Source organism: Silurus aristotelis (assembly GCF_946808225.1).
Source record: "Silurus aristotelis genome assembly, chromosome: 5".
In the NCBI taxonomy this organism is placed as follows: domain Eukaryota; kingdom Metazoa; phylum Chordata; class Actinopteri; order Siluriformes; family Siluridae; genus Silurus; species Silurus aristotelis.
The window spans coordinates 33,448,395-33,465,297 of NC_139578.1; the positions used below are offsets into that span (position 1 = coordinate 33,448,395).

At 38.0% G+C, this 16,903-nt stretch overlaps 1 protein-coding gene and 1 long non-coding RNA gene across 2 annotated transcripts in view; one reads left to right on the plus strand and one right to left on the minus strand.

Annotated features, from left to right (window-relative positions):
• Positions 1-533: 533 nt before the first annotated feature.
• The window catches only part of LOC310725914 (C-C motif chemokine 8-like), a 37,089-nt gene continuing 20,719 nt past the window's right edge, over positions 534-16,903 (minus strand). The window contains exon 6 of the mRNA XM_083541070.1: positions 534-679. Within this exon, the coding sequence (XP_083397196.1) occupies positions 568-679 (112 nt within the window). The 3' untranslated portion in view covers positions 534-567. The remainder of the gene's footprint in view (positions 680-16,903) is intronic.
• The window catches only part of LOC310725940, a 39,452-nt gene continuing 33,168 nt past the window's right edge, over positions 10,620-16,903 (plus strand). Inside the window, exons 1-3 of the long non-coding RNA XR_014533576.1 lie at positions 10,620-10,769; positions 11,144-11,314; positions 11,639-11,750. This is a non-coding gene — a long non-coding RNA (uncharacterized lncRNA). The remainder of the gene's footprint in view (positions 10,770-11,143; positions 11,315-11,638; positions 11,751-16,903) is intronic.

The window sequence follows — 16,903 nt, forward strand, 5'->3', positions numbered from 1 at the left end:
CCACACAGTGGAGACATGGCCTTATCCCAACTTTTTTGAGATGTGTTGATGCCATGAAATTTAAAATCAACGTATTTTTCCCCCTGAAATGATACATTTTCAGTTTAAACATTTGATATGTCATCGATGTTGTATTCTGAATAAAATATTGAAATTTGAAACTTTCATATCATTGCATTCTGTTTTTATTCACAATTTGTACAGTGTCCCAACTTTTTTGTAATCGGGTTTGTATTATATAGATGTCCACTTACACAACCTTTACTGTGTCTACATTAATACACAAAAATAAACAATACACAAAAACATCTTATAATACAGTCACATTAATACTTTTACAGGTTTTTATTGAATATAATCAAAGTATTTTTCTGTATTGGTGCCTGTTCAGAAAACTATATAACTAATATATATATATATATATTTATGTGTGTGTGTGTGTGTGTGTGTGTGTGTGTGTGTGTGTGTGTGTGTGCGCAGAGGCAAAGAATAAAAAAACTTTAATTTAAAATCCACTTTTTTTTAGCCCAGGATGATTTATCTGGTTTAAAAAAAATTTTTTACTATTTAAACATTCGATTCAGATCTGTTCAGGATCTGGTCAATTATTTTCATGCGTTTCTGCACCCACTCGAGTTCAGGATCTACACACACCTGACGGTTGTCCTTCAGGGTGAAGCTGCAGATTAGAGAGAAGATGTACATCAGTGTAGAAGTGCAAAAAAATCTGAAAATCTCACACACACACACTCCAAACCTCCACCATTATATACAGTTATATTATATTACACACAATTATACAATAATAATGCACATGAAAATGATCACTTTTTATTATTATTCATTACAATCAATAAAAAGAACAATGAGGAGGTGAAAACTTACATGACTGCAGTTTTTGTACACTGATGGTCTGTTACTTTATACCCTGTAATGACTCTGATAGGGATTGGAGGTCTCTGGTATCTGAAGCAGCATGTTGCTGGTCCATTTGAGTCTGTAAGAAAACATTTCCACATTCAGTTCTGTGATTAAATATTCAATAATTCGATATTAAACACTTTTATATTCAGTATAAAATGCAGGTCTGATGTATCTGTTGCTGTAGTTCATGTTTATACTGAATTAATGCGCTCGTTCTGATACGTGTCTAAAGCAGAAACATATTAGAAACGTGTAATTGTTGATATGGTGACGTTTTCACTTAAGAGATTTTTATGTGAAAAGGATGGAAGAGGTCACCAGTGTCAGCACTGTTTTCTGTTTGTTTGGGTTTTTTTGGGGGTTTTTTTGTAAATCTAACATAGCATAAAATATTATAATGCTAAAAAATGCTATAGTTTAGATAAAATAAAGAATCTTGGAAAACTAATCAACTTCAGACTGTAACAGTAACTTTTTCAGTCACTCAGTATTTTACTGTAAACACTGAATATGTTTATAACCCGTTACTGGGAGCTACTGAGCAACTCATAAAATAGCTCAACATTTGGCGATCATGATAGAGCTATAAATAATAATAATAATAATGATAATAATAATAATAAGTATAATTATAACTATATTTAAATAACAAAAATAATATTTTTCTTACTCTGGGCCATTGTAAAAGACTGGAGGCAGGTGAGAACCAGCAGAACCAGCAGGAGACCACGAGAGATCATGACTGATGATAATGAGGATGATGGTGGTGATGATGATGATGATGGTCACGAAGTGAACAAAATGATATTTATGCAGATCCCCTTCAGTTTATATAGCTGTTACAGAAGTGTGTGTGTGTGTGTGTGTGTGTGTGTGTGTGTGTGTGTGTGTGTGTGTGTGTGTGTGTGTGTGTGTGTGTGTGATAGAAAGTTCCACTTTAAATAAGAGACCAAAAATATCAGAGGAAGCTCATCTGCAGGTCTCATCTAAAATAAGAATGAACTGAAAGTTTAATTAAAATGATCCAAACAACATCTACACACATCACTGCCAATTTTCTGCCAATAATTCAATTCAAATAAATTTTTATTGTTTTTGTCCATAGTGCTTTTAACAGTGGACATTGTCTCAAAGCAGCCTTAGTTGGCATAAAGAAGAAACCTGAAACAGACTCAAGATGGAACCTCATCCTCATCTGAGTGGCACCGAATGTCCATTTATTACAGATAAACGATGTTGAGGTGCAGTGATGGTGATCAGATGCAAACTGTAGTCCTGAATCAGTGTAGCAGACTGTTGACATTAACTACAGTCCAAATCCATCCTGTGTTACTCCGGAGAACCAGAAGATAACACAGACATGAGGGATCTCTGGAATTAGAGAGGCCACCACACCACCGTCAACAAACTTGAGTGAACGTGTGAGAGTGAGGAGACGACAGCATACAAATATCCCAGTTCTCCAAACACTCGATAACCATGATTCCTCCAGATCTGCTCCTGAGACTTTGACTATGTCTGAGTCCCAAACCCTATTCGGAAGGCATGTCCATGTTTACAGTGGAGCTTTATAAGAGACACATCTGTGCCAACCTCAACCGAACACTTCTTACCGCCAAGAGACAGAGCGTCGCGATGTGCTCTCCTCTGTGCGGGATCCCGCGCGGCGCCCTGGGTCAAAGCCCAGTGAGGTGGTAGATCTGAGGACTGTCATCTCCAGAAAGAGAGCTTCGGCCAAAAGGTCCTGACCAGACCTGTGGAGGGATGACCGGAGTCGCATTCCCAATGTGTTTCAACACAGCGTCTCGTTCCCCCAGGGAACTATATATATATATATATATATATATATATATATATATATATATATATATATATATATATATATATACAGTGAGGAAAATAAGTATTTGAACACCCTGCTATTTTGCAAGTTCTCCCACTTAGAAATCATGAAGGGGTCTGAAATTGTCATCGTAGGTGCATGTCCACTGTGAGAGACATAATCTAAAAAAAAAATACAGAAATCACAATATATGATTTTTAAACTATTTATTTGTATGATACAGCTGCAAATAAATATTTGAACACCTGTCTATCAGCTAGAATTCTGACCGTCAAAGACCTGTTAGTTTGCCTTTAAAATGTCCACCTCCACTACATTTATTATCCTAAATTAGATGCACCTGTTTGAGGTCGTTAGCTGCATAAAGACACCTGTCCACCCCATACAATCAGTAAGAATCCAACTACTAACATGGCCAAGACCAAAGAGCTGTCCAAAGACACTAGAGAAAAAATTGTAAACCTCCACAAGGCTGGAAAGGGCTACGGGGAAATTGCCAAGCAGCTTGGTGAAAAAAGGTCCACTGTTGGAGCAATCATTAGAAAATGGAAGAAGCTAAACATGACTGTCAATCGCCCTCGGACTGGGGCTCCATGCAAGATCTCACCTCGTGGGGTCTCAATGATCCTAAGGAAGGTGAGAAATCAGCCCAGAACTACACGTGAGGAGCTGGTCAATGACCTGAAAAGAGCTGGGACCACCGTTTTCAAGGTTACTGTTGGTAATACACTAAGACGTCATGGTTTGAAATCATGCATGGCACGGAAGGTTCCCCTGCTTAAACTAGCACATGTCCAGGCACGTCTTAAGTTTGCCAATGACCATTTGGATAATCCAGAGGAGTCATGGGAGAAAGTCATGTGGTCAGATGAAACTAAAATAGAACTTTTGGGTCATAATTCCACTAAACGTATTTGGAGGAAGAAGATTGATGAGTACCATCCCAAGAACACCATCCCTACTGTGAAGCATGGGGGTGGTAGCATCATGCTTTGGGGGTGTTTTTCTGCACATGGGACAGGGCGACTGCACTGTATTAAGGAGAGGATGACCGGGGCCATGTATTGCGAGATTTTGGGTAACAACCTCCTTACCTCAGTTAGAGCATTGAAGATGGGACGAGGCTGGGTCTTCCAACATGACAATGACCCGAAGCACACAGCCAGGATAACCAAGGAGTGGCTCTGTAAGAAGCATATCAAGGTTCTGGTGTGGCCTAGCCAGTCTCCAGACCTAAACCCAATAGAGAATCTTTGGAGGGAGCTCAAACTCCGTGTTTCTCAGTGACAGGCCAGAAACCTGACTGATCTAGAGAAGATCTGTGTGAAGGAGTGGGCCAAAATCCCTCCTGCAGTGTGTGCAAACCTGGTGAAAAACAACAGGAAACATTTGACCTCTGTAATTGCAAACAAAAACTACTGTACCAAATATTAACGTTGACTTTCTCAGGTGTTCAAATACTTATTTGCAGGTGTGTCATACAAATAAATAGTTAAAAAAATCATACATTGTCATTTCTGGATTTTTTTTTAGATTATGTCTCTCACAGTGGACATGCACCTACGATTACAATTTTAGACCTCTTCATGATTTCTAAGTGGGAGAACTTGCAAAATAGCAGGGTGTTCAAATACTTATTTTCCTCACTGTATATATATATATATATATATATATATATATATATATATATATATATATATATATATATATATATATATATATATATATATATATATGCTGACATGGTTTAAGTGTTGCTAGACTGCTGCTTCTAAAAAAACAAGCTGGCATAAAATACATTTCAGAATCAGAAATCAGAAATAGCGTTATTACCAAGTATGTTTACACACACAAGTAAATTGACTTGGTGACAGGAGCTTCCAGTGCAGGAGAAGTACAATTTACAATTTACAAGTGTGCAGTTTATAAATAGACCATTGGATTCTGTGTAAATGTGTCAGTTTTGATGGACAATGTGTAGTTATGTATATTTTAATTGTTCATGCTGAGTATAGCCTGCAGGACAGTGCTCTATAGGGCAAACCAGAAGGCAACAGTTTGAAGAGAGTGTGGGCTGTGTGTGGGGGTTCTTAAACTTCATACATATACAGTATTTCAAATTGGGAGATCAATCGTGTGTCTTAAAGCCATCTCTGTAGTAACCTCTTACAGACACAGACATTCTCATCCACAGAACAGAGGTCACATTGCCAGTAACCTCATCTATCCTTCTCTGTTTTCTCAGTCTCAAACAGTGGTGGTAGGAATTTTCAGTCTGCTGTAAGGAAAGCTGACTTTCTGGCACTTACTGAGACCTGGATAACCCCACAGAACAGTGCTACACCAGCTGCTCTGTCGTCTGCCTATGCTGTCTCTCATTCACCAAGAGAATCCAGTAGAGGCGGTGGTATGGGTTTACTGTTGTCACGGAGATGGTGTTTTACACCTCTCCCTTTCTTTCATCTAACCATGTCTTCTTTTTAATTCCATGCAGTTTCAGTTACCTCTCCAATCAACCTCTTCGTCATTGTCATCTACCGCACTCCTGGTCCCCTTGGAGACTTAGTAGAAGAGATGGACACACTGCTCAGTACTTTCCCTTCTGACAGAACCCCTCTGACAGTTCTTGGTGACTTCAACCTCCCATCTAACAAACTTCAGTCATCTTGCCTCCTGAATTTTCTGAATACCTTCTCCTTGACATTTAACAACTGCCCTCCAACACACAAGGGATGAAATGTCCTGGACCTATATATATATATATATCAGTGGTGAGCGGTCAGGGCCAGCAAAGTTTTCTCTGCTGTCCTAAACACTATCAGAAGCACTGATCTATATTAACAACCTAAATTTTAATATTAGTCCATAAAATTGTATTAATTAACTCCCAACTGTTTATTCTCTTTATTTCGTAGCATTTTTCTTGACTGCACTGCTTCCAGTACTTGTAGGCGGATGTTAGATTATTTGTCCATTTAGATTTTAGCCTCTTTGTCCAGCCATGTCAATCTAATCTGCCCAGGGTCTTTAAAGTCAGTCCTGCTGGCCTTTTTTACTATAGAGAATATTATGAATGGGTCTGTTTCTTTTACCAATCAGATTTTATATTCGTCTCACAGGGCAGCTAGCTGGCCCACAATAACATTAGCATTTTTCTGTCCTCTTTTCTTTCAAAGGGAAACTGTTACAGCCGATTTCGACTGTTAAAACACATCTGTAGCTCGGCACACGTTAATACATCTGAGGATTACGCCTACGGAGAAAGAGAAATTGATTTGGTCTTGGACATACTTATAAATAAATTTTGAAGAAAAGCTAGACATCGTGAGGAGGTCGGCCAACTCCGAAGCTGGGAAAGAGTCTGCATCTCTGGTTTGTAGGTTGTATTTTATTTACATTTTTTAAGTTTTTGTAATGTTATTAGACAAATATTGGTTCTGAACTGCTCCAGATGTTGTAGGTGCACAGTTGTGGTTGTAGTGTTGAGGTTTGGAGTCTTAACTGGGTTTGTTGTTTTAGTAAAATGGTTTTCACCTCCAGATGTGAAATGTCTATCTAGTGTTGTTATATTGCATTTTTGTATTGTATTATTGCTTTCTATAATTGTTATGTGATAGTGGTGGTATTATAAGGTGGATTAAGTCAGGTACGTCCACACTGAAGGTCCAGGTACCAAATGCATGGCCCACTACTGATATATATACATATTGTCACATAATGTCTTTTCTGAAACAAAACAAAAAAAAAAAAATATATATATATATATATATATATATATATATATATATATATATATATATATATATATATACAGTGAGGAAAATAAGTATTTGAACACCCTGCTATTTTGCAAGTTCTCCCACTTAGAAATCATGGAGGGGTCTGGAATTGTCATCGTAGGTGCATGTCCACTGTGAGAGACATAATCTAAAAAAAAAAATCCAGAAATTACAATATATGATTTTTAAACTATTAATTTGTATGATACAGCTGCAAATAAGTATTTGAACACCTGTCTATCAGCTAGAATTCTGACACCCAAAGACCTGTTAGTCTGCCTTTAAAATGTCCACCTCCACTACATTTATTATCCTAAATTGATGCACCTGTTTGAGGTTGTTAGCTGCATAAAGACACCTGTCCACCCCATACAATCAGTAAGAATCCAACTACTAACATGGCTAAGACCAAAGAGCTGTCCAAAGACACTAGAGACAAAATTTTACACCTCCACAAGGCTGGAAAGGGCTACGGGGAAATTGCCAAGCAGCTTGGTAAAAAAAAGTCCACTGTTGGAGCAATCATTAGAAAATGGAAGAAGCTAAACATGACTGTCAATCTCCCTCGGACTGGGGCTCCATGCAAGATCACACTTTGTGGGGTCTCATTGATCCTAAGAAGGGTGAGAAATCAGCCCAGAACTACACGGGAGGAGCTGGTCAATGACCTGAAAAGAGCTGGGACCACTGTTTCCAAGGTTACTGTTGGTAATACACTAAGACGTCATGGTTTGAAATCATGCATAGTACGGAAGGTTCCCCTGCTTAAACCAGCACATGTCCAGGCACGTCTTAAGTTTGCCAATGACCATTTGGATGATCCAGAGGAGTCATGGGAGAAAGTCATGTGGTCAGATGAGACCAAAATAGAACTTTTGGGTCATAATTCCACTAAACGTGTTTGGAGGAAGAAGAATGATGAGTACCATCCCAAGAACACCATCCCTACTGTGAAGCATGGGGGTGGTAGCATCATGCTTTGGGGGTGTTTTTCTGCACATGGGACAGGGTGACTGCACTGTATTAAGGAGAGGATGACCGGGGCCATGTATTGCGAGATTTTGGGGAACAACCTCCTTCCCTCAGTTAGAGCATTGAAGATTGGTTGAGGCTGGGTCTTCCAACATGACAATGACCCGAAGCACACAGCCAGGATAACCAAGGAGTGGCTCTGTAAGAAGCATATCAAGGTTATGGCGTGGCCTAGCCAGTCTCCAGACCTAAACCCAATAGAGAATCTTTGGAGGGAGCTCAAACTCCGTGTTTTTAGCAACAGGCCAGAAATCTGACTGATCTAGAGAAGATCTGTGTGGAGGAGTGGGCCAAAATCCCTCCTGCAGTGTGTGCAAACCTGGTGAAAAACTACAGGAAACGTTTGACCTTTGTAATTGCAAACAAAGCCTACTGTACCAAATATTAACATTGACTTTCTCAGGTGTTCAAATACTTATTTGCAGCTGTATCATACAAATAAATAGTTAAAAAATCATACATTGTGATTTCTGGATTATTTTTTTTTTAGATTATGTCTCTCACAGTGGACATGCACCTATGATGACAATTTCAGACCCCTCCATGATTTCTAAGTGGGAGAACTTGCAAAATAGCAGGGTGTTCAAATACTTATTTTCCTCACTGTATATATATATATATATATATATATCTTTAGTAGAATATAAGCAGCATATTAGTAAATAGAACCCTAAATAATGTCATTGCTATCAAAATAACTGCTGTGAAAAAGTATCTATTGCACTGGTTCAAGATTCCACCATCAAATTCCTGAACAGTTGAAGACAGCTCATGTAGATCATTAAAAAATGCCTCATGACTTTTAATATAACTTTGGTCTTTGGTCTAAAATAAATGAGAAGATTTACAGATTTTTTTTTACAGATGCAAAAAGAGCAGATTTGTGCTGTATTGAGTTCCACAAAAAAAAACATTGCTTGTAGCGAACGTCATCGTTGACGAAGAAACTAAATTCAATTGTACACTTCCTTGAATTCTGAACGACCTGCTTCTTTTTTTTAAATACTGAAATCAGCTGATTTACATATTCCCTATGATTTACTTTATCTTCTTTCCTTTACAGGCTTACAATAAGAAAAGGATATAGAATTTGTGGGGACCCTGAGGTGGGTTGGGTGAAGAAAACCATCAGCATAGACTCATTCAACACATTTAAAGTGTCTTACTTTGAATTAGCTTAACATGTGGCTTAAAGAAAATAAATGTCATGCCAAACAGGACACTTTTTTTTAGATATTAAATATACGCATGTATCTGCTCTGATGTAATAATACCTACTGTGCAAAGCAAAGCACATTTATAACTTGTTTGCTTCTCCGAATAATCTCTTCTTAAAATACTGTTTCTATGTTAGGTATGTTCTGGGTTGGTCTCTTGCAAACTCCTCTTTCAGGAATTGGTGCATGTGTACTGGGAGAACACCAGTTTTATACCAGCAATGGGTGATTTAACTTATATCATTTATTTATAGCTCCTTTGAACAAAAAAATTCTCTTGAAGGTTATTGACCTTGTTGAAGGGTCTAGCATTTATACCTTCCAATCAGATGTCTAATTTCTTAACTACTGTACTCCACACTTCACTTGACTTTTGAAATATGACAGAACAAAGAATCACATCCCCATAAGCAAAGAGTAAATGCTTTTTTTCTGGCATGGAATGATCTAATTAAAGATCATGGAACAAAATCCGGAAGTCGCTTGGATGTGATCAGTATCAGGACCTAGAGGAAACTGTGGTGGAACATAATACATAGATGAATATCTAGATCAATATAAATAAATAAATAAATAAATAGATTTATTATCACACAGAGAGAAGAAGCTTCAGAGGAACAGGAGTTGAAGCACTTTTTAAAGGTTTTCATGAACTTTAGAAGGGATCTGAAGGAAATATTCAATATCTTTGACCACAATCCAGTCCAACAGATGGCAGTAAAACACTGTTAAATCGTCAATAAAGACATCTAAGATCTATCCAAACAATCTAATCCTCTCATCATGGACTCTAAATATATTTTATATGCAGTAGAACATTTTGAACATTATTATTCATGTATTGATGGTTAAATCCTGAAGTAAATTAAAGTACAAGTCCCGCTACATGTGTGGAGTTTTGACATTGGACCTCCTGGAGTGTTTAAAGGCTCTGGCATGGAGAAGCTGATGCTGGATCTGTGATAATCACAAATGTTGAGCTCATAAAACTAGGAGCTACTAACCATATAGACTGTATAAGACTTACTTATAATCTTATACTCCAGTAATCATGTAATGAGGATGGGTTCCCCTTTTGAGTCTGGTTCCTCTCAAGGTTTCTTCCTCATTACATCTAAGGGAGTTTTTCCTTGCCACAGTCACCATGGCTGCTCATCAGGGATAAATACACTTCTTCACCTTAACTGTTGATTTGTGTAAAGCTGCTTTGAGACAATGTCTGTTGTGAAAAGCGCTATAGAAATAAACTTGACTTGACTTGACTTGACTCGGTGTTGACTACTATTTACTGACTGGATTTACATTTGCCCTTATCCAGAGTGACTTACAAAGTCATTCATAACTTACAGTTTCTAATAAACATTCCTGGATTTAAGGTTATAATTCTTCATACTAGTGGAAGTATATAAATATGATCTTCTGTGTAAACTTCAACACAATGAAGACATCCGAGATCTATCCAAACGATATTATAATCTCTACATGTGCTCAAAATATACTTTAAATACAGTTGAACATTTTATACTTTATAGAGACAATAATAATATTAGTGACGGTTTTTAAGTGGATACATGTGATTAATGCTGATGTAATGTTTGAGGAAAACTGGTTAAATGTCATTTTAAAGACAATTTTAGGTTTATGGAACAACATATAGGAGAGTTTGAGTAAGTCTGTGGTCTGAAGTGGTCCAATAGATGGCAATAAAACACTGTGAGAACACTGAAGAAGAAGAAGAAGAAGAAGAGGAAGAAGAAGAAGAAGAAGAAGAAGAAGAAGAAGAAGAAAAGAGGAAGAAGAAGAAAAGAGGAAGAAGAAGGAAAGAGGAAGTTAGCTGTGCCTGTATGTTTCCAGTGCATTTGTTTCTCTTTAGTTTTGCAGCAATGGTTAAATCTGTTGGAGTTAAAAAATAAATAAATAAAAGGAAATAACAGCATTCAGACACATTCAATCAGTTCATGTAAAAATCCTGAGGTAAGTTCAAGTGAAACTGGTTCTTTGAGATACTCTGTGTTGTTTAACACTTACTGACTGGATCCTGACTGGATCTCTATCTTCACACTGAATCTAACAGTGTTTGGGAGCTTTACTGAAATTTACTCTTTAAAATATATGATTCAGGATGTTAACTGCTCACAATTCCTCTATTATTTACTACAGTTTTACTTCAGCTAACATTTTCCTCACATGATAATTATCATTAATGACCCTAAATCATCTTAGAGTTGGCTGTTGAAGAACTTAATAATGAAAATCCAGAAGGTTTTTTGTCACTGACGTGCAAAACTAGTGGTCAATAAACATCTGTTTATTATTAACTTTACTCTGATCAACTCTGACTCATTAAGGCCTGGACTCTGAAGAATAAGGGGATATCTGCGTTATACCATCTGTGTTATACCATACTATTCACATAGTGACCATCATCATCACATCATCATCATCAGTCATGATCCCTCGTTTTCTCCTAATGGTTCTGCTGGTTCTCCCCTGCTCTCAGTTCTTCATAAAGGCCGAGTGTAAGATAAAGCTTTTCAATTTGTAACTTTTTTTTTTCGGTCCCTATAATTATTATTATTATTAGTAGTAGTAGTAGTAGTAATAGTAGTAGTGTATAGAGACAATGAGGTATCAGAACGAGAGCATTAATACAGTATAAACCTGCACTACTGTCAGAGCTGCTGTTCTACAGAATTAATCAACACCTGGCAACCAATCAGGATCCAGGATTCAGAAACAGTTTAACAGATACATCAGACCTGCATTTTATACTGAATATAAAAATGTTTAATATCTTATTATTAAACATTTAATCAACTGAATGTGGAAATGTTTTCTTACAGATCCAAATGTATCAGACTCATGCTGCTTCAGATACCAGAGAAATCCAATCCCTATCAGAGTCATTACAGGGTATAAAGTAACAGACCATCTGTGTCCAAAACCTGGAGTCATGTAAGTTTTCACCTCCTCATTTATTAATGTATATATAATCACCTAATAAAGGTCATTTAAAGGTCTTTTATGTACATTTTTGTTTTATGGTTCTGTTGGTATATTAAAACTTTACAAATTGACCTATTACTATGTAGTATATTAAAACTTAATTAAAAACTGATTTTATTGCAGTTCTACACTGATGTAAATCTTCTCTCTGCTCTGCAGCTTCACCCTGAAGAACAACCGTCATGTGTGTAGATCCTGAACTTGAGTGGGTGCAGTACCACATGAAAAGACTTGACCAGATCCTGAATGAAAGACTGAACAAACCTCAAACATCTGTTACATCATCTCTCCAACAGGTAATTCAAAATGTACCTTTTCTGTAGTTGAGCAGGAGGAATATACAGTGGAACCCTGGTGTACGAGTGCCTTGTAGAACATGTATTAAAATTATTTCGCCACGTTTGGTTCCATCCAAGCAACATCATCTCCCGCTCACTATTAACCACTACCACAACATGTAGGTACAGTACAGTACACATAAAAATGTATTACTTTTTATGTTTCAAATTTGTTGCAAGTATATTTGTGTCAAAATTAGCAGAAAACATTTTTAAGGGCTAATATAAGTACTCGCCTGAGGTTTGGGAATTAATGAAATGCTTTAAATACATTTTTATGGAAAATTAACTTGCAAGTATGAGCATATGAGAGCATAAGCAGATTTCGGGGAACGAATTATTCCCGTACACCGGGGTTCCACTGTATGTATATATATATAAATTAAATCTAGTAATTTTTTCTGCCACATCCCTTCTTTTTCCACTTTTTCTTCGTTCTATAAGTAATGTTAGTTGTTTTATTAGGCTCAAGACTTTGATTGTATCACAAAAAACTGTTAAAGTACTAAAATATATAAATAATCATTGTATTATATTTTTTATTGATTTCTCCTACTGGTGCTGCTTATCACCTGCCTTCAGTCCTCTACAACAACCCACAGTAAGATAAAGTTATTATTTTCCTATATATTTTACTATTTTTTTCTGTTCCTATAATTATTATTCATAGTAGTACTAGCAGTAGCAGTTTATACTGGAAATAAAAGTGTTTAATATCTTATTATTGACATTTAAATCACAGAACTGAATGTGGAAATGTTTTCTTACAGACTCAAATGTACCAGACTCATGCTGTTTAGCTTACCAGAGAAATCCAATCCCTATCAGACTCATTACAGGGTATAAAGTAACAGAGCATCACTGTGTAAAACCTGCAGTCATGTAAGTTTTCACCCCCTATTTATTATTTATATATAATCACTTAATAAAGGTCATTATTTTATGTACATTATTGTTTTATGCTTCTGTTGGTGTATTATTGTAAAACATTAATCTATTACTATGTAGTATATTAAAACTTAATTAAAACTGATTTTATTGCAGTTCTACACTGATGTAAATCTTCTCTCTGCTCTGCAGCTTCACCCTGAAAACAGCCATCATGTGTGTGTAGATCCTGAACTCAAGTGGGTGCAGAACCACATGAAAAGACTTGACCAGATCCTGAATGAAAGCCTGAACAAACCTCAAACATCTGTTACATCATCTCTCCAACAGGTAATTCATTTCCATGCAAAATGTACATTTTCTGTAGTTGAGCAGGAGGAAAATATATATATAATTATTTATTAAAACATAAATTGATACTTGTATGATTTATCTGATGTTCGTATAGTATGAGGAAGTCTGGTGTGTCAGAGAAGTATGTGAGGGTGGTGCAGTACATGTATGAGGACAGTGTGACAGCAGTGAAGTGTGCAGTAGGAACGACAGACTGGTTTAAGGTGGAGGTTAGACTGCATCAAGGATCGACTCAGAGCTGTTTCCTGTTTGCAGTGGTGATGAACAAGTTGACTGGTGAGGTCAGACAGGAGTCTCCACGAACTATGATGTTTGTGGATGATATTGTGATTTGTGGTGAGAGTAGGGAGCAGGTGGAGAAGATCCTGGAGAGGTGGAGGTACACGCACTCAAGATATGCAATGGCATGATTCTTAAATGAAAAATCATAAGCCCAAAAACAGCTTGAGAAAAGAGGACCAAAAATATCACAGGCAGAGTGGGTTTAACAATACAAAATAAACAAGGGCAAATACAAATAAGAGATGACTAAACAGGAAGAAGAAACTGAGGAAGACAGGCGGTAACTAGGGACTCGAGAAGACCGGAGGCTTGCGGAAAACTCGGGAGAATGGGAAAGCCTAGAGACTAGAGAAAACAGGAGGCTAGGGAAAACCCTGGAGAACACAAAAGCCAGGAGCCTTGAGAAGACAGGAGACTTGGGAAAACTCAGAAGAACAGAAAGGCTTGGGAAAACTCGGGAAGACAGGAGACTAGGGAAGACTAGAAAAGACAGGAGACTAGCGAAAACTCAGGAGAACAGACTAGACAGGAGACCTGGGAAAACTCTGAAGAACAGAAAGGCTTGGGAAGACTCGGGAGAAGAAGAAAGCCAGGAGACTCAGGAAGACTAGAGTAGGCAGGAGAAGCTAGGAGACTAGGGAAAACAGGAGAAACCAGAAGGCAAGGAAAAACTCATGAGAGCAGAAAGGCTTGGGAAAACTCAAGAAAACAGCAGACAAAGAAATAAAACAAAATAGAAATACACTCACCAAACAGAACAAAACAAACCCACACATATCCAGTTTAAAATGCTAGAATCAAGACAGACAAATACCAAGAACAATATCATGAAAGAAGATACAACAAGAATAAGGTCAAATACACCGACAACTGTACTGCAACAAAGGTAACGACAAATATAATGAACCAACAAAGTCCAAGCCAAAAGGGCAAACTTAAATAGACTCAATTCAATTCAATTCATTTTTATTTGTATAGCGCTTTTAACAATGAACATTGTCTCAAAGCAGCTTTACACAGATAATGTGGTGATTAAACGTAAATATGTTCTTTGTAAGTATGTTTGTCCCTGATGAGCAACTGTGGCAAGGAAAAACTCCCTGAGATGGCATAAGGAAGAAACCTTGAGAGGAACCAGACTCAAGAGGGAACCCATCCTTATCTGGGTTGCACCAAATGTCCATTTGAAGCAGATATACAATGTTGCGGGGTGCAGTGATGATGATCAGAAGCGAAAGGTATTCCTTAGTCAGTGTAGCAGACTGTTGACATTAACTACAGTCCAATCCATCCTCAAAGCACCCGTTCTACTCCGGAATTACATGGAACCGCCCAAGGTGTTAATGAGAGACCGTCCCAAGCTGCACAGAAGTGTGAAGATCCACGGAGGGGAGAGGGGCAGGAACAGTGGTCACTGGAGCCTCAGGAGCATGTTTAACTCGACCGAGAGAGAGAGAGAGAGAGAGAGAGAGAGAGAGAGAGAGAGAGAGAGAGAGAGAGAGAGAGAGAGAGAGAGAAAAAGAGAAGAGGGTGACGGGAAGAGAAGGATATGGATTATTAAGTGTCCTTATTGGTGTATGAAAGTTAAAGTCACTGTGCAGTTTGGACTCCGGCAAGACTCGCTATGGCAGCATAAATAAAAGGGAGAACCAGAAGGTAAAACAGACATGAGGGATCTCTGGGATAAGAGAGGACCCACCACACCACCGTCAACAAACCCGAGTGAACGTGTGAATGTGAGGAGACGACAGCATACAAATATCCCAGTTCACCAAACACTCTATATCCATGATCCCCCCAGATCTGAGCCTTTACCTAAGAAAAAAAAAAAAACTCCACTGATTAAAGGCTTGACTAAATAAATAAGTTTTCAACCTCGACTCGAACACTGAGACTGTGTCTGAGTCCCAAACACTGGTTGGAAGGCTGTTCCATAACTGTGGGGCTTTATAAGAAAAAGATCTGCCCCCTGCTGTAGTCTTCATTATTTGAGGAACCAACAGATAGCCAGCACCTTTTGATCTAAGTAGGCGTGGAGGATCATACTGGTACAGAAGTTCACTCAGATACTGCGGTGCGAGACCATTAAGTGCTTTATACGTCAGTAGTAGTATTTTATAATCAATGCAAGATTTAATTGGGAGACAGTGTAGACTGATTAAAACAGGGGTGATGTGGTCATATTTCCTAGATCTAGTGAGGACTCTTGCTGCTGCATTCTGAACTAACTGAAGCTTATTTATGCACCTACTCGCACACCCAGACAGTAAAGCGTTACAGTAGTCTAATCTAGAAGTAACAAAAGCATGAACTAGTTTTTCTGCATCCTGTAACGACATCATATTTCTAATTTTAGCAATATTTCTAAGGTGAAAGAAGGAGATCCTGGTGTTATTATTCACGTGAGACTCAAAGGAAAGACTCGGGTCAATAATCACACCAAGGTCTTTGACAGCCGTACATGCTGAAACAGAAACACCATTCAGAGATGCTGCATAATCTGAGCCAAGAGAGAGCTGTTCCCTTTATTCCAACAACGTTCTCAAGTCTAGCAAGCAGGAGATGATGATCAATGGTGTGACAAGCTGCACTAAGGTCAAGTCAAGTCAAGTCAAGTTTATTTGTATAGCGCTTTTCACAACAGACATTGTCTCAAAGCAGCTTTACAGAAAACAACAGTGAAGGTGAATGGTGTGCGTTTGTCCCTGATGAGCAAGCCGTGGCGACAGTGGCAAGGAAAAACTCCGTTAGATGATATGAGGAAGAAACCTTGAGAGAAACCAGACTCAAAGGGGAACCCATCCTCATATGGGTGACATCAAAAGTTTGGTCATAAATCTTTCAACAATACAGAACAATTTGTGATCATCATAGATCCAGCATCAGCTTCTCCATGCCAGGGCCTTTAAACACTCGGCATTTACTTCTCCATGATCATCCATAGGTCCATAATCTTCACGAGGTGGGACGTGACTGGAGCTGGCCAAACCTCAGGATGCCTCGGGATGGGGAGAGAAAGAGAAGCAGTGGAGAGGAATTAGCGTAGCTGCTGTTCATGATATTAACAGCACAAGTTGATAATGTGCATGTAATCATATATTCTGGAGCACAAGGTTGTGATGTGATGTGTGTGATGTGTGTTATGTGTAGGCTTTGCTAAAAAGATATGTTTTTAATCTACACTTAAACTGGGAGAGTGTATCTGAACCCCGAACACTGTCAGGAAGACTATTCCAGAGT